The 24,703-nt window shown below is 57.0% G+C and overlaps 14 protein-coding genes across 14 annotated transcripts; 6 read left to right on the forward strand and 8 right to left on the reverse strand.

Moving 5' to 3' along the window:
- Window positions 1–117: 117 nt before the first annotated feature.
- BDY17DRAFT_316736 (uncharacterized protein) lies at window positions 118–1,242 on the reverse strand (the record flags this gene model as incomplete). Its single annotated transcript, XM_033736029.1, has 4 exons — window positions 118–389; window positions 466–973; window positions 1,035–1,124; window positions 1,189–1,242. 4 exons carry the CDS (start codon window positions 1,240–1,242, stop codon window positions 118–120), a joined length of 924 nt encoding a protein of 307 aa, XP_033589844.1.
- A 300-nt stretch (window positions 1,243–1,542) lies between these two features.
- Window positions 1,543–2,621, forward strand: BDY17DRAFT_324026 (uncharacterized protein; the record flags this gene model as incomplete). The annotated part of the gene is made up of 4 exons (XM_033737118.1): window positions 1,543–2,064; window positions 2,131–2,212; window positions 2,272–2,534; window positions 2,595–2,621. 4 exons carry the CDS (start codon window positions 1,543–1,545, stop codon window positions 2,619–2,621), a joined length of 894 nt encoding a protein of 297 aa, XP_033589845.1.
- A 433-nt stretch (window positions 2,622–3,054) lies between these two features.
- Window positions 3,055–3,621, reverse strand: BDY17DRAFT_237130 (uncharacterized protein; the record flags this gene model as incomplete). The annotated part of the gene is made up of 1 exon (XM_033730316.1): window positions 3,055–3,621. A coding segment is annotated over one exon (567 nt), but the record flags the coding sequence as incomplete, so codon positions are not given.
- A 118-nt stretch (window positions 3,622–3,739) lies between these two features.
- Window positions 3,740–5,186, reverse strand: BDY17DRAFT_297141 (uncharacterized protein). Its single transcript, XM_033733559.1, has 4 exons — window positions 4,766–5,186; window positions 4,519–4,701; window positions 4,418–4,447; window positions 3,740–4,362 (listed from the first exon to the last, which is right to left on the reverse strand). Exons 1-4 carry the CDS (start codon window positions 5,040–5,042, stop codon window positions 3,992–3,994), a joined length of 861 nt encoding a protein of 286 aa, XP_033589847.1. The 5' UTR covers window positions 5,043–5,186; the 3' UTR covers window positions 3,740–3,991.
- A 179-nt stretch (window positions 5,187–5,365) lies between these two features.
- BDY17DRAFT_242123 (CSN7 COP9 signalosome subunit) lies at window positions 5,366–6,055 on the forward strand (the record flags this gene model as incomplete). The annotated part of the gene is made up of 1 exon (XM_033730383.1): window positions 5,366–6,055. A coding segment is annotated over one exon (690 nt), but the record flags the coding sequence as incomplete, so codon positions are not given.
- A 504-nt stretch (window positions 6,056–6,559) lies between these two features.
- On the reverse strand, window positions 6,560–9,297 carry BDY17DRAFT_250587 (uncharacterized protein; the record flags this gene model as incomplete). The annotated part of the gene is made up of 2 exons (XM_033731084.1): window positions 6,560–7,450; window positions 7,507–9,297. 2 exons carry the CDS (start codon window positions 9,295–9,297, stop codon window positions 6,560–6,562), a joined length of 2,682 nt encoding a protein of 893 aa, XP_033589849.1.
- Window positions 9,298–10,120: 823 nt separating this feature from the next.
- Window positions 10,121–12,555, forward strand: BDY17DRAFT_144663 (uncharacterized protein). Its single transcript, XM_033729550.1, has 2 exons — window positions 10,121–10,171; window positions 10,230–12,555. The coding sequence occupies exon 2, from the start codon at window positions 10,606–10,608 to the stop codon at window positions 12,391–12,393; it is 1,788 nt and encodes a 595-aa protein (XP_033589850.1). The 5' UTR covers window positions 10,121–10,171; window positions 10,230–10,605; the 3' UTR covers window positions 12,394–12,555.
- Window positions 12,556–12,709: 154 nt separating this feature from the next.
- BDY17DRAFT_297151 (uncharacterized protein) lies at window positions 12,710–13,968 on the reverse strand. The gene is made up of 2 exons (XM_033733560.1): window positions 13,766–13,968; window positions 12,710–13,701 (listed from the first exon to the last, which is right to left on the reverse strand). The coding sequence occupies exons 1-2, from the start codon at window positions 13,796–13,798 to the stop codon at window positions 12,718–12,720; spliced, it is 1,017 nt and encodes a 338-aa protein (XP_033589851.1). The 5' UTR covers window positions 13,799–13,968; the 3' UTR covers window positions 12,710–12,717.
- Window positions 13,969–14,289: 321 nt separating this feature from the next.
- On the forward strand, window positions 14,290–15,573 carry BDY17DRAFT_324033 (uncharacterized protein; the record flags this gene model as incomplete). The annotated part of the gene is made up of 1 exon (XM_033737119.1): window positions 14,290–15,573. One exon carries the CDS (start codon window positions 14,290–14,292, stop codon window positions 15,571–15,573), a length of 1,284 nt encoding a protein of 427 aa, XP_033589852.1.
- A 97-nt stretch (window positions 15,574–15,670) lies between these two features.
- On the forward strand, window positions 15,671–16,502 carry BDY17DRAFT_144653 (uncharacterized protein). Its single transcript, XM_033729549.1, has 2 exons — window positions 15,671–15,897; window positions 15,956–16,502. Exons 1-2 carry the CDS (start codon window positions 15,868–15,870, stop codon window positions 16,400–16,402), a joined length of 477 nt encoding a protein of 158 aa, XP_033589853.1. The 5' UTR covers window positions 15,671–15,867; the 3' UTR covers window positions 16,403–16,502.
- Window positions 16,503–16,510: 8 nt separating this feature from the next.
- On the reverse strand, window positions 16,511–17,967 carry BDY17DRAFT_297155 (putative L-Arabinitol 4-dehydrogenase). The gene is made up of 2 exons (XM_033733561.1): window positions 17,620–17,967; window positions 16,511–17,548 (listed from the first exon to the last, which is right to left on the reverse strand). Exons 1-2 carry the CDS (start codon window positions 17,817–17,819, stop codon window positions 16,603–16,605), a joined length of 1,146 nt encoding a protein of 381 aa, XP_033589854.1. The 5' UTR covers window positions 17,820–17,967; the 3' UTR covers window positions 16,511–16,602.
- A 729-nt stretch (window positions 17,968–18,696) lies between these two features.
- Window positions 18,697–19,359, reverse strand: BDY17DRAFT_324035 (uncharacterized protein; the record flags this gene model as incomplete). Its single annotated transcript, XM_033737120.1, has 1 exon — window positions 18,697–19,359. One exon carries the CDS (start codon window positions 19,357–19,359, stop codon window positions 18,697–18,699), a length of 663 nt encoding a protein of 220 aa, XP_033589855.1.
- Window positions 19,360–20,682: 1,323 nt separating this feature from the next.
- BDY17DRAFT_144703 (uncharacterized protein) lies at window positions 20,683–22,354 on the reverse strand. The gene is made up of 4 exons (XM_033729552.1): window positions 21,831–22,354; window positions 21,732–21,773; window positions 21,327–21,672; window positions 20,683–21,270 (listed from the first exon to the last, which is right to left on the reverse strand). Exons 1-4 carry the CDS (start codon window positions 22,149–22,151, stop codon window positions 20,945–20,947), a joined length of 1,035 nt encoding a protein of 344 aa, XP_033589856.1. The 5' UTR covers window positions 22,152–22,354; the 3' UTR covers window positions 20,683–20,944.
- A 204-nt stretch (window positions 22,355–22,558) lies between these two features.
- On the forward strand, window positions 22,559–24,659 carry BDY17DRAFT_324037 (uncharacterized protein; the record flags this gene model as incomplete). Its single annotated transcript, XM_033737121.1, has 5 exons — window positions 22,559–22,951; window positions 23,003–23,096; window positions 23,153–23,557; window positions 23,613–23,793; window positions 23,846–24,659. The coding sequence occupies 5 exons, from the start codon at window positions 22,559–22,561 to the stop codon at window positions 24,657–24,659; spliced, it is 1,887 nt and encodes a 628-aa protein (XP_033589857.1).
- Window positions 24,660–24,703: the final 44 nt, after the last annotated feature.

Below are 24,703 nucleotides of genomic sequence, written 5' to 3' on the forward strand. Positions count from 1 at the left end.
GATCGACGAAATGACAAATGATGCACTGAGGGAACGGCGTTCTACATCTACAGCGCAACATGAATCTATGAACTGTTTCTTGCGTTCAATGTGACATTTTCGGACCCATGAGTACGATCAATACGTAGCAGGAAGCTGGGCCAATCTGCCACCGTCGGAAACCAAGGTCTCACCGTTGAGGTAGCTGCCCGCCTTGCTCGCCATGAACAACACCGTGCCCGCGAAGTCCTGCTCGCTTCCCGTGCGCTCCGTTGGACACCGTTCGGGCGGCATGGTATGGGCGTCAGCGAAGTCGCTCTCGTGGCCGTCGTGCGGCTTGAACTGCCCCAGTTTCGACACGGTGTTGGCCGTCATTTCACTAGGGTATAGACCGGGTGCGATCAGGTTACCTGTTCAATGATAGCTTACATTAGTATAGTCCAGCACGAGTGATAGGTCACAGGGAGAGTAGAAGTCGAATCTGACATCGAATGTGGAAACCATTCTGCGCAAACGCCGTGGCCAGCATCTTGACCAAATGATTCGTGCCCGCCTTGGAACACGAGTAAGCGAAGCCATTGTTCAAGAAGCGACTGAAGCCCGCGACGGAAGACGTGACGAGAATCTGGGAGTCCTGCGGCAGATTCCGCCTCTTATTGCCGGCATCGAGTAAGTCGAGGAAGGCGGCGGCGGTGAAGTAGACGCCCGTGACGTTCACGTGATAGGCTTGGGTGAAGGCTTGCATCTCGGGTTTGAGCAGGCCTTCTTGCATTTCTTTGATCGTTGGCTTCTCCCCTTTCGAGAGGGCTGGGGTGTCGCGGACAGTGCTGGGCCCGCTGACGCCGGCATTGGCGAAGAGCAGGTTGATGTAGCCGTGTTCTTTGCGCACGCGATCGGTGACGGCTTGGAGCGATTCTTTGTCCGAAACGTCGCCGACGATGGGGATGATGTTGCCATTGGCCGCGGTTTTGGCGGCGTTTTGGAGCGTTTCTTCCTGTGATGAGAGCTGTAAGATACGATATGACTTGAGCTCACGGCGAAGGGCCTTCACGTACTCGACGGCCTACGATGTAGACAGCTTTTGCGCCATTGGCATCGAGAGCGCGGGCAGCGTAGAGGCCTAGGCCGCTACCTCCTCCCGTGACCTGTCGGAGCAACAAGCGTCAGTCGAGTGCTAATGATGAGACATTACAAGACTCGTGGACTCACAACAGCGACCATGCCATTGACATTGAACAATTCCTCGGCCTTGTTGGTCGGCATTCTGATTGTCGGTGTCGTCGAAGAGAGTCTAATTGGAGATCGTGGAAGGGCAATGATTCTACTCGAAGATGGGAAAAAGGGTCGTGAGAATGCCAAAGATGCGATACGAAACATTTACGTAGGGGATCCCGAGCAAGTCTGCCGATGTGGGTTGGACGATGTCGGTCTCTACACATGACGCAAGAGGAAGGTGTCGGAACTCGTTCAGCCGAAGCCAGTGTTACATCGACGCCTACCAATGACAGTGTGGTGAAGACGGCCATTTGATCGTCACAAGCAATTGGCAATCACTTCCACATCATGGCACACTTCAAACCGGACGAATCTACATTCTCCAGGCTGAAAAATGCCGTCGTCGTGATCTCAGGAGCCGCTACGGGGATCGGAGCAGCGACGGTGAAGACACTGGCCAAGCATGGAGCGAAGGTCGTGCTAGGCGACATCAACACCGAAGCAGCGGAGAAGCTGTGCAAAGAACACCCCGGCCTGCACTTCGTCCAATGCGACGTGACAAAGTACGACGACATCTACAAGTTATTCAAGACGGCGTACGATCAGCATGGCCGCGTGGACCATGCTGTTTCTTGCGCGGGCATCTTCGAGAAGGGCAACTGGTTTGATCCGAAGCTGACCATCGACTCCGTGGGCAAGAACAGTGGGGATTTGCAGGTGCTGGACGTGAACGTTATTGGCACGTTACACTTTGCTCGGATCGCTGCTGTCTTCCTACGTGAGGGAAAGAAGGCGGGCGAGGATAAGAGCCTGGTACTCTTGTCCAGTGTGAATGCCTTTCGAGAATCGCCTGGCTTGTTCATCTATCAGGTGAGTGAATAGATTAGCACTCTCCTCAAAGGCTTGCTAGGCACATTGACATCTCATTGTTGCTAGACGGGCAAACACGCCGTCCAAGGAACGCTACGAAGCTCGCGGAAACCCCTCTATGAACGAGACGGGATCAGAGTCAATGCCGGTATGCACAGACTCCCTGACGGCTCTGCACGACTTTGGGAAGATTAATCGTTCGTGCAGTGTGTCCCGGGGTGACCGACACCGAGATGACCAAAGGCATCATCGGAGCCTTTCGAGACCACGGCTTGTTTTGGCAGCCTGGCGAGGCCGTCGGCAATGTAATCGTCGCCCTCCAAGCTGATTCGAGCATCGTTGGGAAGGCATACTACATCGAAGGTGGCGACGCATGGGAATACGAGGACTCCTTCTATGCCATGCAGCCCCAGTGGTTGGGAGAGGAGGGGACTAGACGAATGCGAGTGAACGCAGAAGCAGTCAATCGGGTGAGTTGCTCTTCCTCCAATTGGATACATGTAGACCAGATCTGGCTGACCTGGAGATAGGGTGTTTTGACTCCCAAAGACGACTGAAAGGAGTGCATGTACATGCAGGCGCGTTGATTCGTCGACGGGTACGCAGCTTCCATTCACTAGATATAGCAGGTACGTTGTGCACAGCCTCCAAAGGGCCTATAGGCCGCAGTGGGAAATGAGTAGATGTAGAAAGCACGGCCGGGGATTGGTCGAAATGGCAAGACATCAAGCAATGGATACATGCGCAGTATTAGGAATCTATTCGACGAACTCCGACCACTCGATTCACCCTCTCGTCAATTTTCTGTATTGTCTCCTTCATGCCCATGCTCTCGATGCCATAGATGTGCATCGCTATACTCAACCCTCCTACCTGCAACGCAATCCGTCGAATCTGAACTCTGCTCAATGTCTCAAACAGCGCCTGTGCCTCCGACTTGCGCGCCAGCCATCGTAATCGTGACATCAGGCCGTACTTTGCGTACTTGGTGCGCTGCGCCCAGTACATGTCATCGTCCGCTTCATCGTCCATTTGATCCCGGTCGTTATTCGTCCTCGCTCTTGCATGTTTCTCGGGTGGTGAGCTGTATGCGGCATGCGTGTAGCGAGGAGGCGACGGAGAACTGTTGCGCCGCCTTGCCCGGGTGCGATGATTCGGCATGTCCGCGATGCCCTTCGACCCGTCTTCCAAAAACGGCCGCTCCAGCTCTCGAAAGCGTTTGATCAAGTGTTTGACCACATCTCCCATCGTCCGCAACGACACCTCGTCCAGCTCCATCCCGACAAAATTATCCCGTCCTTCCCGACGACATACTCGCTGGTGTCTGCGGAACTCTTTGCGCATTGTGCGCAGACTCGCGCGCTCTTCGATCAGCTCGGTGCGGAGGTTGGTGAGGTAGGTGTGGACTTCGTGCTGCGCCTGGCCCAGCGTCGACAGATTCACCGACACCACCTTGAAGAAGGTGCCGAGGGTGAAGGCGAAGGAGATGATGCCGATGACGCTGGTGCCGAAGGAGAATTCGGAGATTTTCGAATTCGCCGACACGACTACGCCCATGTCCGGCCGGGAGAATGGTGTTAGGCAGGGCAGGCGTGGCGTCTGGGTACTCGCTCTTGTTGACCGGCGTGATAAGGAGAGCGCTGTGGGAGTGAAGACCTCATGATTGCAAATGCGGTCGCCGGAATGGTCAGCGGGACGTGAGGCTATCCGACGACCTCCAGTAAGCTTCCCAACTAGGAAGTTTGTTTTGACGGAGCTTCACTTCCGACATCATACCCCGCCTTTATTAATTTCGCGGCTGATCGTGTCTTCGCCCACCAACCCCACCCTTTGCTGATGAATGAGTGAGCACTATCAATCCCTCCTAAAGCGCACAGATGGCTATGTGTTGAGCAAACGCTATTTTACTCGAGATCAAGCAGCCAGTCTACCTGCCCATGAGCATCTCGTTCATCCTCACCTGCGCTTCGTCGTCCGGCGGGTTGTCCTCCGCCTCGACCGCCATCAGAGCGAGTGCTCGCTCCAGCAACGCGCCCTCGACGTCCTTGCACTCCCCTCGCCTCGAATAGATGACTTGTCCATTGCGTGTCTCGTCGGCCATCAACCCGGCGGCGCAGTTCGCAACGACGTTGGGTGACTGAGTGGACACGCCAAGACCTTTCATCTTCTCTTCTGGCACCATGCCTGAAGCCGTCCAAAGGGGAGCGAGGCAGTTCACACGAAGCTTGTTGCCGGGAAACTGCGCCAGGTTGGCAGTGAGACCACGCATCAGACCAAGAACGCCGTGCTTAGACACATCTGCGATTCTTACGGTTACGACAGTGTCGCCTTGCAATGGAGGTGCGGCACTTACTATAGTCCGTGAGCGCAAAGGGACCCAGACCTAGCAAGACTCGTGTTAATCGAAAGTGAGCGAGTGTGCCGCCCTATGAATGCCGAGGCTTCGCCACTTACTTGCTGCGGATGCCGTGATAACGATACTGCCTCCATCCGGGTTCTTCTGCAGGAAGTGGAGGGCGAGTTTGCAGGTATAAATGACGCCAATCAAATTCACATCCAGAGTCCTGCTGTCTGGCGGCAGCAGGTCGCCATTCTTGTCAAATTCTTCCTCAAAGTACGTAGCCACGCCGACGATGCCTGGTTATTGGTCTTTTAGTTCGGCGTCCGGGACGCAGGCAATGTTCACTGGACGCGTGCGTACCGGCATTCGCGAAGACGTGGTCGATGCGACCAAATTTTGCAATGGTCTGCTTGAACATGTGTAGTTGAGAGGACCAATCCCTCACATCCACTTGCTGATAGAAGGCGTCGGAGGGTGAAAGGGGCTCTGTATGAACGTCTCCCACAACCACTTTGGCTCCGCGAGATAGCAAGACCTTGACGGCCGCGAGGCCGATTCCAGACGATCCTCCGGTGACAATAATGACCTTGTCCTTCAGCGTCTTCAGAGCGTCGTCTTCCACTTCGAATGATGTCATGGTTAAGGCAGACAACAAGACAGCGGAGAATGAAGGGGCAAGGAAAGGGAGGGTGCTGGTAATAGATGGGATATTAAGAGGTACTAAGAGGTAGTAGCTGATCTACCTTACATGAGGTTTATTGGTAACAAGGTGATCGCTGCGGGTCGAGTGTAAAACTGCTCAATGAGCTCGGACGAGCTCAAGCGGTCAGCCTTGTTACGTAATCAACAGCTGCGGGCGATCTTCAACTGTTCATCGTTGTCAACGTAAGGCTTCACGCTCCTTCCAACCATCTCCCAGCTACAACCACAGCTAATTCTCTCCCTGCCATCCCCCCCAACATGGATCAATCTCTCGCCCTCAACGCCCTCGCGCCGTACATCGCTCTCGCCAAGTCCGCCACCTCTCCCCGCGCCGCCGCAGATCTCATCACCCAAGCCACCAGCGCCGCCAATACCTACGTCTTCGCCGAGCTACTGCAACACTCCAACATTCAAACGCTGCAAGAGAACCCGGAATACCGCTCCTACTACACTCTCCTCGCCATCTTCTCGTGGGGCACATGGGAGACATACAATCAAACCCCCGATCTGCCCGCCCTGAGTGATGCCCAGCTGCTCAAACTCCGCCTGCTCTCCCTCCTCACAATCGCCTCGGACAGACATGCAACGACCAGCTCGACGCCGCGTTCATCCAATCTGAGCTACGCCTCGCTCTGCGCCCTCTTGGGCCTCGCCACCCCTCTCGACCTCGAACACCTCATCACCCAAGCAATTTACTCCAACCTCCTCACCGCAACCCTCAACCCCGCCTCGCAAACAGTGCACATCACCGCCGTCTCGCCCCTCCGCGACCTCGCGCCAGGCAGTGTAGGCGTGATGACGACCGAGCTGGAGGCGTGGAGTCTGCGTTGCCAGAGCGTGCTCGCCACTCTCGATGCGGAGATTGCAAAGGTGCGCGGCGCAGCGGCGCGTAGGGCGATGAGGGAGCAGAAGGCGGAAAAGCAGATCAAGGTTGTGGTGGACAGTGCTGGAGGAAATGAGAAAGTTGGAGGGCCGTTTGGGACCAGTAAGATTGGGCCGAATACAAGGAGCCGGAACCAAGCTGCGCCAGAGGAGGACGATGGGATGGATGTGGATGGGCTGGAAGGCGGAGGGAGAGGCTTCGTCACGGGGAAGTTCAAAGGTCCTGGTGGGCGATGAGGAGCGGGCAAAGATGATGAGCACAAATGCGATGAACCGATGTGGTGATGGCCTGCCATGGATCGCACGACACCGACGATATGTTACTATGAAGAAGCGCGCCATGGAAACGGCTTTCCGATCCGAAGCGACCACACTGAGACGTGTGAATGGAGATTTCCTCAGTCAGACGAAGGGTAGCCCACGATTCAGTTGTGAGCGCACTGCATGATAGATTTCGCTGCGATAGAACTCGCGGCGAAACCGTCGTTCGAGACCATGTCAAAGCAGACTCGACCAAGCATTATCCCCCGCGATCAACGTCCTTGGTCTGATGCCAGGCCTCACTCTTTCTCACCACCCCACGAATGCGCCTCCCCAGCCCTTTGCAACTTCCTTTGCCAACGCAACCCGCAACAACCCAATCACCTCCTTGGCTTCAATTCTCGCCCCAACAACCGCATCCAACCCCTTCCTCCAGTCCCAGCCCCTCACAAGCTCACTCTCTTGACTCTGCAGCAAGTTCTGCGTCGACAGCACCATGTCCCAACTGCTACTGCCCGTCAAATCCGAACCAGACACGTAACTAGCCCCGCTCCTAGTCGTGTGAGACGAAGGCAGAACGCCGCGATAAGCATTCATGGAAGCCTGCAAAAGATCCACCGCGCCGTCACGTATGCGCGCCGACACGGTCTCAAAGTCTTCAACGACTCGCAGCAGCGTGAAGATCTGATCTTTGGTGAAGATTCGCTTCTCCTGGTTCAGGAGGGGCAATGCCTCGCCTAGAAGCGAAAGCAGGCCGTCGATGGGAACGACGGTCTGAACTTCGGGATCGAACAGTCCTCCGCGGATGCAGTCGCTCGCGCTGTCGATGATGGCGATGAGCGCTGTTGCTGCTTGCCGTCGGCGTTCCAGCGACTTCAGCGCACCGGAGGCATCATCGCGGAGATCGTAGAACTTTCGTACGGTCGCGTAGCCGCTGATTTGGCGGCTGAGTAGGGTGGCAGCTTCGAGGTCGAGGCCGGCGAGGTGGATAAGCGCCGCGCGGTGTCCGCTCAGGAGAGACGTGAGCATTTCGTCGGAGTCGTGAGTTGCGGGCACTGCGGCGGTTTGCAGCAGGCATAGCGAGATCAGGAGGGATATGGTAGACGTGAGTTTCTCGGTGGCGTGGGCGCGCGCGTAGTACATCAGTGCGGATCCATACGAGGGGTTGGCCTGGTCCTCGGCAAGATCGTCCGCATACCGCTATTGACATGTCAGCTTCGTTCGCTCTTTGTGGCCGACACTGATTGAAGTCTCACCTCCGCGATATCTCTCGCATGACGCTCAAAGCCCATGTTCGCACAAAGCTGCAGAACCTTGTCCACCCGTGCTCCGTCATCGAAATGGATCCCAGCAAGGACAGTGGCTATCCTGTCTTGTGAAGCCTGTATGTCTCCGAGGCGTCCAAGTACAGACACCGCGAGCTCCCAGCCCTCTCTCACAACCTTTCCGTCGGAACTTTCAAAGACATCGCGAGCTGCAAGGGCATCCGCATAAGTGGTAAGCACTTCATCCCTGTCCACAGATTCCGGAGACGATGGATGCTGTTGTCCAGGTCCATGACTGAGCACCATCAGGTCTTCTGCCGAGAAACCATGCTGCAACAGCCCCCGGCCGCTGGGCTGCGTTAGCTGCAGCCAGCCTCCGAGCGCTCCAATCTCGACAATGCTAGCAGTGATGGTCTGATCGAATGTCCGCAGCAGCTCAACGGCTGCCTCACTCGTACCCTCCATGACGCATACCAGGCCGACTTGGACGGGATCAAGGGTGTCGGGCTTGAAATTTGCTTCCTCGATCTGATCGGTCACGCTCCTGAGCATGTCGCCTAACCGCCTTCTGTATGCTGTGAGGGGCGAAACATCGACTTCTCTCGTGCCTGCGCCTGCCGGTCCGTGACTCTTGCGTAAGCTGTTGTGGTCGGCCAGACTGACGTTCGGAGGAAGTCCGTCTTCACCGTTCCACCAGACGGTCAAAAAGATACTGGACTCCAACCAGTCTTGAGCGTAGTCCACGATTTCGTCACCACCTGTGAGAACGCCGTAGAGGATTTTCAGATTCTCGAAGATGCTCCAAGGCACCCTGCTGCGAGCGCGCAGGCTGGCGGCCGCCATGTTGCCAAAGGAAGGTCCATCTGTCGACTGAGCAAAGATGTTGGGTTGCGACTGGGCCAAGGGGTCGTCGTCATCCTCCGCATCGCTTCCTTTGGCAAAGAGTCCGAGGTCTTTTCTCGCATGTTGCACTCTCTGTCGGAAGACGGTCCACTCGGCGCCTTTGACATCCCAATCATTGTATATCACAGCGGGTGAGGTCTCGAGCACTTCCACGAATCTCGCCACAACTTCCTCCACGTTCTCAAGTTGTTTGCCCTCGTAGCCTGGCCTTTGGCTGCCATCGTCCAGAGCGGTGATTGCGTAGTCGAAACCGGCATCCTTCAGCAATCTGGTGACACGGAGGAACTGTCCTCGTAATAATTCACCGCCAACGAGGTCCCAGAAGCTCTCATGCGCGGACGGAGAGGGGCTGTGCATGTGAATCTCGTCGAAGTCGTCTCCCAGAGGTTTGTGGTACGTGTTGAGCCAGTCGAGAAGCGCGCTCGGAATCGTTGGTGCTTGAGATCCAGCATGTGAAGTGTTGATCAGAGCGCGCGATCCTGCCGCAATGGCGCCAGATCTGCTCACGTGCGGGCTGTGGAGTTGAAGCAGTAGCGATGCGATATAGTTTGCCTGGGTCAGACCATCGCTTGCTGCCGGACCGATATCGCCTGATTTTGTCTTCGTGCTCGCCTGTGCCGCCCAAAGGGTTGCGACCTGCGAGGCTGCCAAGGCAATGGCCGCACCTCGCGCGCGGGAGTTTTGTTCAGCGTTTGCATTCTCCAGGAGAGACATGACCTCCTCTGTCCGCAACACGACATCATCCGAACCACCTATGCGCGCGGGTTCAGCATCCCTGGCATACGCCCGTGCAATATCCGCCATTTCACTGTCCACCTGCTCCCGAATCTGTCCATTGCGGCTTCTCTTGAACCCTCTGGGGCTTTCTTCTCCGCCCATCGGGCTGGAAAATGCACCACCGGGCGCATGTTGGCCGGTGTGAGTCGCATAGCCCTCGTCTACGACGTCACCGTCTGCGTCCACCTCTGCATCGTAATCATCGCGTGGAGGGCTGCTCTCCGGCACTGCGAATGCTCGCCCGCGCCTGGCGGGGGTATTACGATGCCCGAATGTGTTGTTGGCCGCGTGGTATGAGCTCCCAAAGATTTTGCTGCTTCGGGGCGGGTGCGCGGAGGGAGTGGTGGAGAGATTGGTGAGGTAAGACGGCGGTTCGCCGGCGGGAGTAGTTGAGGGCGCTTGTGAGAAGAAGGAGCTCTTACCAGCCTTGCGATTGGGGGTGGTGGGAGATGGCATTGCCGTCGAGCGAGGAGGGTTGAATTTGAACGCCATTCTCATGAGGAGGAGGGCGCGTTGAGCAGAGTAGACATGCTGCGAAGGGTGGGGAGGGTGAAGGTGTGGTGAATTGGAGGGAGGCAAGGTTGGAAGTTGAAGTGAACGCGCCGCGTTTAGACTTTCTGGCGGGTGCCTGAGGCGGCAACATTCACCGATCAAGTCGACTTTACGGCGAAGACGCCGACACCGCTTATTACTGTGTACTGTGACAGGCACGCACGCGCCCGTGGTATGTCGTCGCCAAGGTAATTCACGGCTAGGTTTTGTTCGGATGCAAGTGTTCCGCAGCAACGGGGACGGGCAGTATACAGAAAAGCAGATTCCAAACACGATGTGACCCCTTCGCCCACCAACCAGGCTACAACGCGCAGATGATGAGTCGTGGAAGAAGAAGAATCATCAATCCGCCTTCGCAAGGCATGACTCGGCGGCAGAAGTATCGAGTGCATTGACTCCGAACGCTAACGAGCGCCTTGACTACGTAAGGCAACCAAAGCAAGCAAAGCAACGCCTTCGGCGGCGTAGTAATGCTCAGTCAGAAACGACGCCGCTCGCCGTCTCATTGGTCCACTTGATGTGGCCGCGGTTTACCCGCAATACGTGCATCGACAATCCTTCCTAAGCTGTGCCGAAGGCAGTGTTGGCCATCGCGTCAGCTCGTGGCCCTAGACTTCGTACCGCTCCCACGAAACCGTGCAGGTCTGAACCCTCTTTCTAAGCTGGCCAGGATGTCTGGATCGATCATGCGAAGTAGTGCCGTGGTGTCATGACTTCCCCTGGCTTGCGCACGAGGCCAGGCTGAAGCGGATTCTATATAGCCAGCACGGCTGGACACACACGGGGCAAACGCAGCTGCAACACGCCTGGCTGCGCGCGCTCTTGACGCTGCAACAGAGGGCCCCATCCGGCAAATTCATGGTCCCCGTCTCGAACGACATCCACAGAGTGGACATCCACAAAGTGGATGCTGCGAAACCTCCATCGCAGGTCGACAGGAGGAGGCGCGTTGTATTCGGCAGACTCGGGCACGACTACTGCAGAACTTGTCGGTACGTGAATCCTCGCGCAGAGCCGGAAGCCTCGCTGCGACAACGCCGCACGCTGACCGAACGCAGTCGACGCAGGGTGAAATGCGACAGGACCCGGCCGTACTGTCAGCGATGTCAGGCCCACGGGCGTCAATGCGAGGGATACAGCAGCTGGGAACTGGACATCAATCCCTTACCTGTCTCTGAACATGCCACCGTCCCTGCCACGGCTGAAGATGCCTACCTCCCCGTCGAGATTGCCAATGGGTCCATGAATCAGGCACAGTTGCTGTCAACCTTCCTAACAGATCGCTTTGCCGACACCTCATTAGCTGCGGATCCCACACCGCACCTGCCACGAACATCCATTCCGCACCTGTGGGCCACAACCAGCATGTCTGCGCCGCTCGTGCAGCATGCGTTGAACACCATCTGTTTGGAGCACTTCGCGGCCAAGACCAGTTCCCGCGTGCATATCGAGTATGCCTTGGCCTCACGCGGGAACGTGCTGCGTATGCTACAGCATGCCTTGATTGCGCCATTTTGTCATCCCCGAGACATTGTCTTGACCCTCATGATCATGAGCTTCACCAGCCCGGTGGGAAATGACACTGGTGCATCTCGCATCCATGTGGAAGGCGCACTACAGTACCTTACTTGCCGAGAGCCGGCAACATTCGATGGGAACGAGCACTTACACCTCGTCTTGATGCGCCACTTACGGCCCTTTGCGCTCCACTGTGGCATGGCACAGAGGAAAGAGATTGTTTTCCGACACCCAGCGTGGGCCCGATTGCCTCGTAAACTCGGAGAGGACGACGCCCGGGTCTACAAAGCAGCCTGTTGGCTCCCGAAGGACGCCGACTCTACCAAGGTCTTCAGATGGCAACAACCCGACCTCTTCTCCGATGGTGCTGCCGGGCGAAACATCCCAAGAGATGTCGTCAACTCACTTCCCAGCTTGCTGGAAAAGACAGACGAATTTTTGACTCAAGATGCCAATGGCACTCCTAAGCTGTCATTTGCTGCGGCCACGTCGCTCGTGCGCCGCTTTGACAACATCCAAAAGTCGTCTGTCCTGCCGTCCAAAGTAGAGGCCGGGGCGAACAGGGTATCGATCCGCAACAATGACATCGACTCATTCCGGATGGACGTACAAGCACATTACTACCTTTACAGTACTACATTCGTGCGCGAACACTACACGTTTGAGATTCCTACCTCGGCATACACCAGCGTGACGGTCAGCGCGTTCGGCCTGTTGGTCGATTGCGCGCTGCTGCAGATCATCAGCCACGGAATGACACGCTACGGACTTCCGGCTGACTGGACGGGAGTCTCGCGGCGCGATGTAGAGCAGCGCGCTTATCAGGCAGCGTATGAGGTGTGCCAGCATGTTCACTTCTACAGTCAGCGGGGCTTGACCGCCGCCAGGATTATGTCAATCTGGGTGACTTATGCACGCAACTTTTTCGACAGCTACGGCGCCGAGGTCGAGAGGGAGTGGTGTAATGGCTGCCTGGAGGCGATTGCCTCGCGGATACGCCAACTCGAGGCAACCTCGTACTCGCTTTGCCCCATGATCGATATTTTGGATCGAATCTCCGGAAGCTTCCGTTATCAGCGCCCTCCTGGAGACGACACGTGGAAGACTCGCGCGTGGCCGTTCCGATGAGAACGCCATCAGTAGCCCAGCGTACATAGATCGGCCCCTTTCAACCCTCACTGGAACGAACCCGCAGCGGAGGCTGTCTCATGCACCATGAACAACGGCGTGGTGGCTACGTGGGCAGACGCCACCGCTCCCTCCCTGACCCTACCAGAAAGGAATAGTCGTCGGGGCATTCGCAGTGTCTACTCCCAGTGGACTGCACCTCCTGCTCCGAGGTCAATGAACCGCGTGTCAGCTGCTATGCTGACCTGCACTCCGGCGGGGGAGTCATGACCATTTGTATCGATATGTTTGATATTTGAAATGAACAAAGTTTGATCTATGCCCTTACAATTTGCTTCTCCCATCTTGAGGTATCTTGACCACAACCTTGCCCCACGTCTCCCTGTTTCCCAATGCCGTGAGCGCCTTTCCAACAGACTCCAGTCCAACGTACTCGGTCTCATCATAAATGGTCCCCCGCACCTTGCCGCTCTCGAAAAGCTCAAACAAACGCTCCCACACATTTGATATCTCCCCCGGCTCATATCTCGCGTACGCGCCCCAATGCAGTCCAACCACGCTGATGTTCTTCAACAGAATACGATTAGTCGCGATCTGTTCCCATGTTCCCCCAACGAAACCGATGACGACGAGCCGGCCGTTGAAGGCGATGCATTTTAGCGACTTGTCGATGAGGCCCACAGGGTCGTATACGATGTCGACACCTCGCTTGTTGGGAGTCAGCGCCAGTACCTGGTCCCACCACTTGTCGTCGCGATAGTTTATGCCGTAGTCCGCGCCAAAACGCTTTGCCACTTCAAGCTTGTGCGCGGTTCCAGCGGTGGCGATCACTTTGGCCCCAAAGGCCTTCGCAATCTGGACTGCCGCAAGGCCCACACCGCCGGCTGCAGCATGCACTAATACCCAATCGCCCGCTTTGATGTTTGCTCTCGTTACGAGCCCTGCGTACGAGGTGGCCATGGTTGTGAACAGTCCCGCGCCTTCCACAAAGCTGAATCTCTTGGGAATGGGCATCAACTGGCTCTCAGCCGCGCATAGCTGCTCTGCGTAGGCGCCCTGCGCGGTGCCAAACACCCGGTCGCCCTTCTTGTATTTCGCTTGTCCATTCTTAGGCTTCGCGGGCGTAGCAGTCACCACTCCCGCGAACTCGGCGCCGGAGATCCACGGAAGGGGCGGCTGGGTCTGATATTTGCCCTGGATCTGCAGCAGGTCGAAGAAGTTGGTTCCGCTGGCGTGGATGCGGACGGTGTATTGATCGGGCTTCGGTTTCGGCTCGGAAACGTCGGTGACTCTCAGATCGGACGGGCCCTTGTTGATGGTTAGCATTCATTCGGCGTGACCAGAGTTGCTGGCATATTTGGGGCAGGCGTACTTTGACATATTCTTTAATCTGTATGGCCCGCATCTTGGCGAGCAGAGCGAGGATAGAGGTAGGATGTGGGGGATGGTCAGACTTTGCGCAGCATTGAGAAACAAGTCGCCGTCCACAAAGGAGGATTTCTGAAGACGTCGGCACGAGTTGAAGATGCCTCGGCCGCGGCGCCTGTTTGGAAACGTGACGAAGGCACCGTTCCTTATCGATAAACGATCCGGCCCGGAGTCCGGCGGGACTAGCAGAACCTTATGTCATATCGTCGTGCGTCTCGCCGCTTCCATGACTTTCTTTATTTCACATCGTCAGCACACCTACCGTTTGAACCACAACGACACCTCGCACTAACAAGCGCGGAATTCCAAGCCACAGCCCATTCACCTCCTTTGCACACTCTGCACACCACAGCGAGTCTCGCTACTGTCTCCTGCGAGTAAGACGAGGCGGAAAGAGGCATTACCTCACCTCCAGATCTACCCGTTCGAACACTCTCATCCTGCGCTCTTTCTTCCTCTTCCCCAAGCATGGCCGACACAACAACCGCGGAAGAGAACGATCAGCAGATCACCTTCACCATCAAAGCCTCCTCCGACGCCCGATATGCCTTCACCCTCCCCGTCTCCACCACAGTCGCCGATCTCAAACAGAAGCTGTCAACCTCAGATCAAGCCGACATTCCCCCAGAGCGACAGAGACTAATATACTCTGGGCGCGTGCTCAAGGACCATGATACCCTTGCAGCTTGCAAGATAAAAGATGGCAATACTGTGCATCTCGTCAAGGGTGCCGACAGCAATTCGAGACAGAATCCCGCAAGTCAAGGCAGTGCGACCTCTGCTGTGCCGCCTGGCGCCGGCGGGCAAGCAGCAAGCAATGTTCCATCAAATATCGCTGCTGGCACCGGTACCGGGAATCCCCTTGCGCAGCTGACCGGTGCCCGCTATGCCGGCTTCCACGGGCTGCCAGGCATGGACGCATTTGGAGCAGACGGAGGCATGGGTGCTCCTCCCAATCCTGACCAGATGCTACGCATGCTCGAAGACCCCAACTTTGCGTCTCAGATGAACGAGGCAATGAACAATCCTGCCGTGATAGATATGCTCCGCAACAACCCCATGATTCGCAATAACCCCCTGGCGCGACAAGCGTTGGAGAATCCCGAATTACGGCGTATGATGATGAATCCCGAAATGATTCGGATGCAGATGCAGATGCAACGCGCGATGGGTGGTGGCGACGCGGGAGGGGCGGGCTCGTTTCCCATGCCCGGTCAGACGGATACGACTGAGAACGGTTCAACAAATACGAGTTCACCACCTCCAACAAGCCCGACGGCCAACACTGGCGCGGCAGCAAATCCATTCGCGGCTCTCTTTCCCGGCGGAGCAGGGGGGCAGCAACAACAACAAACGGGCGCTCAAAACCAGGCCAACCCGTTCCAGGCCATGACGCAACATCTAATGCAGAATCCTGAGGCGATGCAACAAATGATGCAAATGATGGGGGGCATGGGTGGCGAGAACCCCCGTTCCAACGCTGGTACCGGCGAAGCAGGAGCAACCGGAGGCGCGGCCGCGAACCCATTCGGTGCTTTCAACCCATTCATGTTCGGCGGTGCTATGGGCGGTGGCGGCGAACAGCAACCGCAATCACCACCTGACAACCGACCGCCAGAGGAGCGATACGAGTCGCAGCTACGTCAACTGAACGATATGGGATTCTACGAGTTTGAGAGGAATGTGCAGGCACTGCGGAGGAGTGGAGGAAGTGTGCAAGGGGCCGTCGAGTACCTCCTAACACAGCTGTGAACGAACCATGGGCCGGCGAGACTGGTTTAGACAGTCTGAATCCGGCTGATTTCAGCATAATTGGCTGTCCATAGGTGTTGCCTATGCATAACGGCAAACGCGGACTGACATATTCACAATCGACGAAACGCTACAGAGTTACTCCAAGACCAGTTCTCGCGGTGATTATTTCATTCCATCTCTGGCCAACGTGCCTTTGGAGATCTTTGCTCTGCTCCATTCTTTGTCTGCCGGTCCTGTGACGGTACTCGGTCGATTGTTCCATTATTTCCTTTCTCCCACGGACAGTTCATCATGCGAAAGGGAGCAACAATGAACAAAGAGGTATTGATGCTCTTTGTTCGCTCTCGGTCTCTTATCAATAATAACGGTGCTTCCAAAGCATGGCCATGATCGTCCCTCCAGAAAGAAATCATTACGAGACGCAAGCAGTATGACCGAGAAATCTACAAGAAAACACAGTGCATTGCTGGATGGTGGAGACAGTGCCAGCATGTTCGGTGGCGAGGACCCGTCGACGGAAGAGAAAAGAATTTCTAACAAAACAAGACGAGGCCTCAAAGGAATGGCCGGCGCCGGCAAGGCTGACGGGCCAACAGCGAGAAAAGCCAATCGTCTCTGTTGTCGCCATGCTTGCTTCGTTTTGACGGAACAGGCAAGGCCGGTAGTGTCGATTTCACAGCAAAGAAACGGCGTGGATCGAGAGATGACGGATCAGGCTCAACTCTTGTCGTCCGCAGACATCTACTTCTCTCCGGTCGATGCAACTGGAGGCAGCGTCGGGTTGAGTTCGCCTCTCGATATCCCGAAAGGACCGCCGACACAATAGTCATGTGATACAGTTTCTGCCGCTTACAGAAGGGAAATATTGAATTGATAACGGGGATTGGTAAGGACGTGGCGAGGCTATGACAGGTTGTCCGATTGATTGGGGAGTTGTGCTGATTCGCCTTGTATGGAAACAATGTAATGCGAAGAAGTAGTCAAAACAACGCTATGTACATGTCAACATCGCTGAGAAGCAAGCATCTATCTCTCGCCCTCCTCCATGCTGTGAATCATCACCTTGATCCCGCCCTCCTTGGGATTCGCCGCCACCTTGAAGGCATCGACCGCGTCCTCCAGGCGGAAGCGATGCGTCACCAGCTTGCTCAAGTCGAGCACTTTGCCTTGTAATAAACGGATGGCGCGGGGCCAGGTGTTGGCGTAGCGGTACTGGAACTGCAAATCGACCTCGCGCGTGCTCAGGCGCATGAAGGGGATCTTGATCTCGGGGCGGCCCACGCCAATGACAAACACCTTTCCGCCGAACTTGGCCGCGTGGATGGCGCCGGCGACGGAGGACTCCACGCCCGTGCATTCCATGCAAACCGCCGGCTCCACTCCGCCCGCAAGCTTGACCGCCTTCTCGGCAAACTGCTCCGGCGAATCGCCAAACTCGACCTTGAGCGTGCGCACGCTCGGGCAAAACTCCTTTGCGAACGCCAGGCGGCCCTCGTCAATGTCAGTGATGACGATGGGCTCGGCGCCGGCGGCCTTGACGCACGCCAGGGTGACGAGGCCGATGGGGCCGGCGCCGCAGATGAGCACGCTGTCGCCGAGGGTGATGTTGGCGCGCTGGATGCCGGCGAGGGCGACGGAGAGGGGCTCGAGCAGCGCGCCGTCCTCGTAGCTCATGTCGCCGATCTTGTGGCACCAGACGGCGGGGTGGTTGACGTATCTCCGCAGCAGGCCGGGGACGGGCGGGGTGGAGCGGAAGGCGACCTTTTCACAGCCATTGTAGCGCCCGGTGAGACAGGGCTCGCACTCGTTGCAGATGATGTTGGGCTCGACGGCCACGCGGTCGCCGAGCTCGTGCGTGATGACGGAGGGGTGCTTGGCCACCACCACGCCCGCGGACTCGTGGCCAAGGATGTGCGTGTCCTCGACGATCATGGGGCCTATCCGTCCATGGTGCCAGAAGTGGACATCGGATCTGGAGTGGGGCATTAGCGGCGGCTGCGGCGGCGGCCTTTGCGGCGCATGAAGGAGAATGTTGCTGCTCACCCGCAAATTCCGGTCGTCTTGATGGCCACCGTGATCTCGCCGGGCTGGAGGTCCTTGCCGCTTTCTGCGTCTTCTTGCGATGGGAGCGCATCTGCGACCCAAAGGTCATGGGCTGGGTTGGTGTAGACGCCAATGTTGGCCTTGGCCGAGGGCTTGACCCCGTTCACCTTGGTGGTGGTGGCGGTGGTGGTGGAGGGCATTGTCCCGGGGCGAACAGGGCGACGATTCTCGTTCAAGCGAATGGGGGGGCGACGGGAAGGAAAAAGCAGGAGAGAAGGAGGATGGAACGTCAAGGCCCCGTGGAGATAATGTATACTACACCGAGCTACACCACCGCGGGCGCGGGTCCCCCAAATTCTCCCGACGGATTAGGCTAAAACGATGTCGGTCTTGTGGTTGCTTTCGCGGTGTGGTCCCGATCATACGCGCCTGCCCTCATCCCCCACATTAGCCGAACTCCCCGGAGGGTGTCCGGAGGGCCAGAGCGTCGTATCGCAACTCATCACCGTCCCGTCGCAGGGTCAACCTTGATGGATGCACGTGGCGTCTCCTTCGCCCTGGACCGTTCGTGTGCCGATGGGGACTTCGGCGGCTTTGCCATTCGACAATTGGCCATCACGTGGGCCCCCTCGGTGGAGGTTTCCGCTCGGATTGCCTGGGGCTCATGAAATAGGGACTACCACCCTGATCATATACAGCCGCCAGATGGCTACGCCACGGCTAAGTGATATGTCGGCTTGGTACAGGCTGTTCGCGAATGTGAACAATGTGGAAATGGCTTATTAGAACGCGCAGTCGTTGTTAGGTCACGTTACGTGCCATGGTCTGGCCTTTTCATTGTCGTGTCTTTAGCTTGCTCTGCCTGCCTTGCGGCCGTATCTGTTCATCAATTGCCGTCAGGCTCTACCCTAACCCCATGAGTTCGTTCATCGCTCTATGCGATTGCATCGTAGATTCTGTGCCCCATGCTAGATGCCCGCTCAAATGCTGCAAACCCCGAAAATGCCATGCTAGTCATCACTCATTCCCACACAGCCCATCATCTATGCACTCGTGCGTGAGGTCGGGCAGCTATGCCTATTGCTCCGCTGTTCGTACTCGCCGGTACCGTCGCTCTTTGCGCATGCGAATCCCCTTGCTCACGCACGCCCCGCTGCTAACCAGATCCGACGCCCTCCGGTGATACCACTGATACTGCGGGGTTGTCACACTCGACTGTCGCGAGGCGTCGTCACTGCTGTTGTATCCTTCGTCATCACCATCGGCCGAAGGCGAGGATGGCTCCGGGGAAAGCGGGCTGACGCAGCATTGTTCTCCCGCATCCACCATGCCCGCAATCAACGCTGCGATATCCCGACGATGAGAGGTGGTGCAGAGCAGTTGCGTGTGTAGCTGGCGATGTGCCCGCTGTGATGGCGAATGAGGGCGCGGCGGAGGGTATGATCGTACCCGGTGGAGGGCATCGTTGTTGCCGGCTTCGAGCGGAGGGATGGACCAGCTGGCATCGTCATCGGTGTTGGCGTAGGATGTGCAGGAGTCGTAGCATATTTGCGCGTTCCGTTGTATTCTTTGCTGCGAGAACTGTGCGGCCAGATCGGTGACGCTGAAGTCTGTAGGGGAAGGTGCTCCCGAAGTGCAGGGTGAGGCGGAGCGGGTCGAGCTCCGGGCGGGATTTGAGGTGTTCATGAAGGAGTCCACGCGAGTTGGGCGAGGGGTGAAGGAGAAGTTTGCGTTGAACATGATCAAGGGTCGTAGCGATTGCCCGAGTGGAGAATGCCCGTATACTCCTCGGATGATCGCGCAGGCGGGACAAGACGAATGGGCGAAAGAGAGGTCCGTGGAGATGTGTTGGGGAATGCTTTCACTCTTTATGTCGGCGGGTAAAGAATGACGCTCCCGGCCAGAAGTGGCTTTCTAGGAGGACGATAACATAGAGAGCCCAGGGGAGCGGGAGAGACGGCGCCACGACGTCGTTTTATTGCAAGCGCAGGCGCGGAGAGGACGGGAAGTGTTGCAGTGGCGGTGATCGGCCCTTTGCCAGTGGATCGAGACCTGTCACTGGGGCGGAAGAAGGTGGAGGAGCCGCCTGCAAATTCCCTCTTTCTGTGTGGCGTCGACGCGCTCCACTCTCGTTGGCTCGCCCGCGTCACAGGTGGGGCTGATCGGCCCGCTTGGCGACGCCCACGTTGAGGCTCGGTCGGCTCAGGGATCCCTTCTAGAAGGACTGGAGCAACCTAGAGCGCTGCGTGCGGCATCTGGCCAGCCTTGTCTCTCCGACCAGGCACAACACACCAGCGCGGCATTGGCATTCCTTGGCCACTCTTCCTTCCCTCATCCGCCACTTCCCGACCACCATCGTGCTGCTGGCAGAATCCCCGGAAGTTGTCCCGCTGGCCTCCAAACCGACAGTGGCCGCGAGAGTTTGCCCGTCACGGCCAAGCTTTGCTCCCTCCCGCCGATCTTTCCCCTTCCCCAAGTGGCGATGCACCTTGGCACGCTGACGTAATTTTACTGCGGCATTAACACCGGAAATGAGCCCGGCGAACACGAGTGTCGCCGCGCACGCCTGGATGTTGTCTTAACCGCTCGTGATGAGCACCCACCCGTGGACACATTCCGAGAAGATGCCTGGATGCCTTGGCCACGGCATGCAGGGTGTGTACGCCCCGACAAACAAACAGAACGTATGCGCACATCCATCGATCGCGGCCGATCCTTTCGCCATTGATCTCCGGCGCGCATGAGATGAGCCGCAGGTTGTGCTCCAGATCCGCAAGTACCGACACCGATCGTCGCTTCATCGAGCGCAGACTACCCCACGTGGTGGTGTACTGTAGCACGTATACTGTGCACAGTACTTCCGTGCATTCTCGGAACACGATGCCGTTCAGTGAGCTGGGCACCGATTGGCTCGTATCCTGATACTCTGTTTGTCGACATGGGCTCCGTGATTCCGAATCACGACGTCCTAGCACGCCAACAAATTTCCACGCGATCAATGTAGCTTGGCCACGTTACATCCACCAAGTCCTCGCGATCTCGGGATGCCGCGATGTCACGGAAGTCGATGGTGTATCGTATCGCGGTGTTGCGACAAGCCGGATCACTAACATTGGTGTGCACCTGCAATGCCATTGATTGAAACTCTAATGACCACGCAGAACAATGCGAACACGGACCGCTCAGTATGATGCTCTGAGCTCAGGCCTGACCTCGTACATGATCTCTGCACTTCAGTCCCGGGACTGAGTATATACTAGGCTATCAAGCTAGCGAGATACGCCAGCGTCGATTAGTAGACAAGAAAAAGCAACGGCCTACAATATCACAATCTCGCCAACGCCGCGCGATCTCCGCCCTTGGCTGACAATGAGAGTCGCTTTCCGGTCTCTTGCGGCACGAATGCCTCGTCCGCCCGCACAGCATGCCAGTCTTCACTCGTGATGCCTCTGCTTTCAAACGCAGGATTGTATCCCAAGCGTTCGCGCCCGTCTCGCAGGTGCTCAACATGCTCCCACTTGGGTGCGGGCTTGCCGTCAGAGCGTCCGATGATGGTCACGTATGCAGTCCCATCCGGTCCGAGGGTGTACTGCAAGCAATTCTTCGCATTTGGGACCGAGCGGTCGCGAGTCCAGCCACGAAGTTGCCACACTAGTCTCGATGAGCTTGGGATCCCTTTCAGACGCTATGCACCGGCTTGCACGTACCTAGTTCGCACATGCCGGCTAGGCCGGTGCTTCCAACGAACGGGTTGGAGATGGGTGAAGCATGACCGTCCTCCGTTACGTTCAACGCGCCGAGCGCCTGCTGAGCGCTCATGTTGGACCCGTGTCGCAATTCCAGGATTTGGATGTCGTCGGGAGCGAGGACCGCCTGCTCGAGAGCTCCTTCAATGGCCAATTTGGTCGACAGCGTCTCTTCTGCCGTGAGCGGTGATTGGGAGTGGACGGGGCTGGCCACTTTCGCCCCCCGGATCACCACGGCTGCATCCTTGAGGTATGCGTGAGACGTGAGGAATGTATGATTGACCAAGACGGCGGCAACAGCGGCGACCTGTGTGCGATTAGAAGAAAGACATGATTGAGCGGGAGTGGCTCGCGGGGCTGACGTACCCGGCCTCCCTTTCCGAACCACTGCTTCCTGTGTGGTTCCTCCTTCGCAGTCGATTAGCATTGCATTCTTGCTACATCGAATTGCTCGAGACGACTCACCTGGTCAAAACCGACCACCAGGATGCAATCGGAGGTGCCGGACTTGATGAATTGCCGGGCAATGAACATGCCGGAATACCCCTCGACCTTCGTGATGGGGGCGCCGGTCTTGCCGAAAGACTGAAAGACACGCTTTGACACTTTTAAGTCGTCGCCCAGGAAGCAGGCAATGCCGTGCTTGACATCGCTGTAAGACACGCCGGCATCGAGAAGCGCCTTCGTGGCTGCTGATATGGCTAGCTCCTCAATGTTGGACGCGGAATGGCGGCCTTTGAGATGGCTGATGCCGACGCCGGCAATGTAAACGGGTGGCACAACCATTGTCGCAATTGTCTCCTCGGGCTGTTCGAATATACCTCAATCCGGGACTTCCCTGACTCTTGAAGAAGGGGTGATGTCTGCGGAGCTCCCAGGGATGTGATGTGGTCCAGGCTCAGGTTGTTGCCCGAGGTAGAGATGGGTGACATCATTGGCTGGAACTCCACCCCCGCAATCCTGCGCGATCCGGGGCCAATCGGAACGGGGGGTAAGGGTTGCGGGGGGAGAGGTGAGCTCCATCACTTCCGATCTGCTTGTTCACATTGGAGTCTCCCTAAGAAAGAAACCAGCCTTGTGCGGTCGCGGGGATTGACATTGCTCTGAGGAAAAGCGCAGCAGTCCCACTTTCACTACGTCCGCCCCCGAACGTCACATCATCAGCTGAGTAGTCGTCTCATCCGCTCGTCAAGATGGCAGCCGAAAAGGAGCAAGAGTCGAAGAAGGAGGGGAAGCAGGAGGCGAAGAAGGAGGGGAAGCAGCAGGAGAAGCAGGAGGGGAAGCAGCAGGAGAAGCAACAGGAAGAGCAGGAGCAAGAGCAAAAGCCAGACAATCGGCCGCCGTCGATAGTCTGGGGTCCCTCCGCGCCCAAGCCATTGACCTTGACTTTTGGCGAGCTCCTCGACTATCATGCCGAAGTTCGCGGGAACAAACCGGCCGTCATCTCGCATGTCCAAGGCACGACGACTACCTTCAAACAGCTTCGCGACAGGAGTCTGTCCTTGGCGCGGGCCTTTTCGCAGGATGGCATCAAGAAGGGCGATCTGGTCGCCATTTCCATGGGAAGCCGGGTGGAGTACTTTGAGGTGGGTTACTCAAATGGCGGTCAATCTTCTGTGCTGACATGGCCTTTCTAGACCTTCTTTGCCTGCGCCTATCTGGGTGCTGCGCTCGTGTGTCTGAATTACGCCTACACTGACTACGAGATGGTCGCCTTGCTCAAGATCCTCAGTAATCTTCATCCTCTCCTCGCGCAACAGCTCCTTCGCTGACACCTCATCGCATAGGTCCCAAGATGCTCGTGGCTCCGCACGGATTTCAATTCTACGACTACACCACCCTCTTCCCCAAGCTCGAAAAAGACGTAAAGTCCATCCAGAAGTATATCTTGGTCCAGGATATCGCGGGCAAATACAAGCACAACGGCAAAGCACCGAAATTCCTGGACTACGAGCTGTACATCAAGCAATACAGCCCGTCGGCAAGAGCGCTGCCACAGGTCCATATCTCCCCGCACGATATGGTGAACGTCGAGTTCACATCTGGATCCACCGGCTTGCCGAAGAACGTGGCTCTTTCGCACTACAACATCATGAACTGTGGCCGTTTCATTTGGCAGCAAGTTCGGATGACTGACGATGATCGCGTCTGCCTTCCCGTGCCACTGTTTCACAGTTTTGGCATGATTGTCGGTTAGTCGTTGAAATTCTTGTTGTATCTGGGTTTCTTTGCTGACAAGTTTCTCAGGTGTCAGCTCCAGTACCGTGGCAGGCTCGGCATTGGTCCTCCCGAGCGAGCTGTTCAATTCCAAGGCCGCGCTAGAATGCATTGGAAAGTACAAGTGTACGGCCGTGTACGGAGTGCCGACCATGTTTGTCAACGAGATGGCACACGCAGACTTTGAGAAGACCGATCGATCTTCCGTCAAGTGAGTCCTCTTCTCTCATCCTTCTGGCAATCCCCGCTGACTCGCGTCACAGGTTCGCCATCATCGCAGGTGCAGCCATGCCACCGGAACTCCTCAAGCGCATCGTCAACAACTTCCCTGTGCCCCGCCTCTACACTTGCTGGGGCATGACCGAGCTGTCCTCCTTCGTTACAATGATGCACGAAACCGACCCCTTTGATAAGCGAGTTCAAACGGCCGGCCGGCTCTTCCCCAACTATGTGGCCAAAATCGTCAAGGCCGGCACTGGCGAAGTCGTCCCGTGGGGCGAGAGAGGCGAAATTGTCGTCAGCGGCTTTGGGCAAATGTCCGAGTACTTGTGCAACGAGGCGAAAACGAAGGAGGCCCTTAAGTACCACGAGCAAGACCTCGAACCCGGCGGTGTAGGAGGGCTGGGCAATGGCACGGTGCTGCGCCGGTGGATGCACACGGAGGACGAGGGCTACCTCGACCCCGAAGGCTACTTTGTCATCTCCGGCCGCATCAAAGACATTGTCATCCGCGGCGGAGAGAATATCTCGCCCATGGAGATCGAAGAGCGTCTTATTGAGCACGAGGCCGTCGAGCAGGTCTCCATTGTCGGCGTGCCCGACGAGAAGTACGGGGAAGAATTGCTGGCGTTTGTGGAGATACGGGGCGACGTGCAACAGCCCAGCGACGACGATTTGCGGGATTTTGTGCGCCAGAAGTTGGCGCGCTTCAAGGCGCCCAAGTACTTCAGGTGGATTGGCAGTGGCCAAGAGGGCATCCCGGACGATTGGCCCAAGACGATGAGTGGGAAGATTTCGAAGCCGGATTTGAGGAAGCTGGCGGGGAAGCTGGAGCTCGAGGGCAAGCCAAAGGAGTAGTTCCGCCTGTCGGGCGAGAAAGGATGCTCAGACGTGTACACCGG

This window comes from Neohortaea acidophila (genome assembly GCF_010093505.1).
Source record: "Neohortaea acidophila strain CBS 113389 unplaced genomic scaffold BDY17scaffold_5, whole genome shotgun sequence".
In the NCBI taxonomy this organism is placed as follows: Eukaryota; Fungi; Ascomycota; class Dothideomycetes; order Mycosphaerellales; family Teratosphaeriaceae; genus Neohortaea; species Neohortaea acidophila.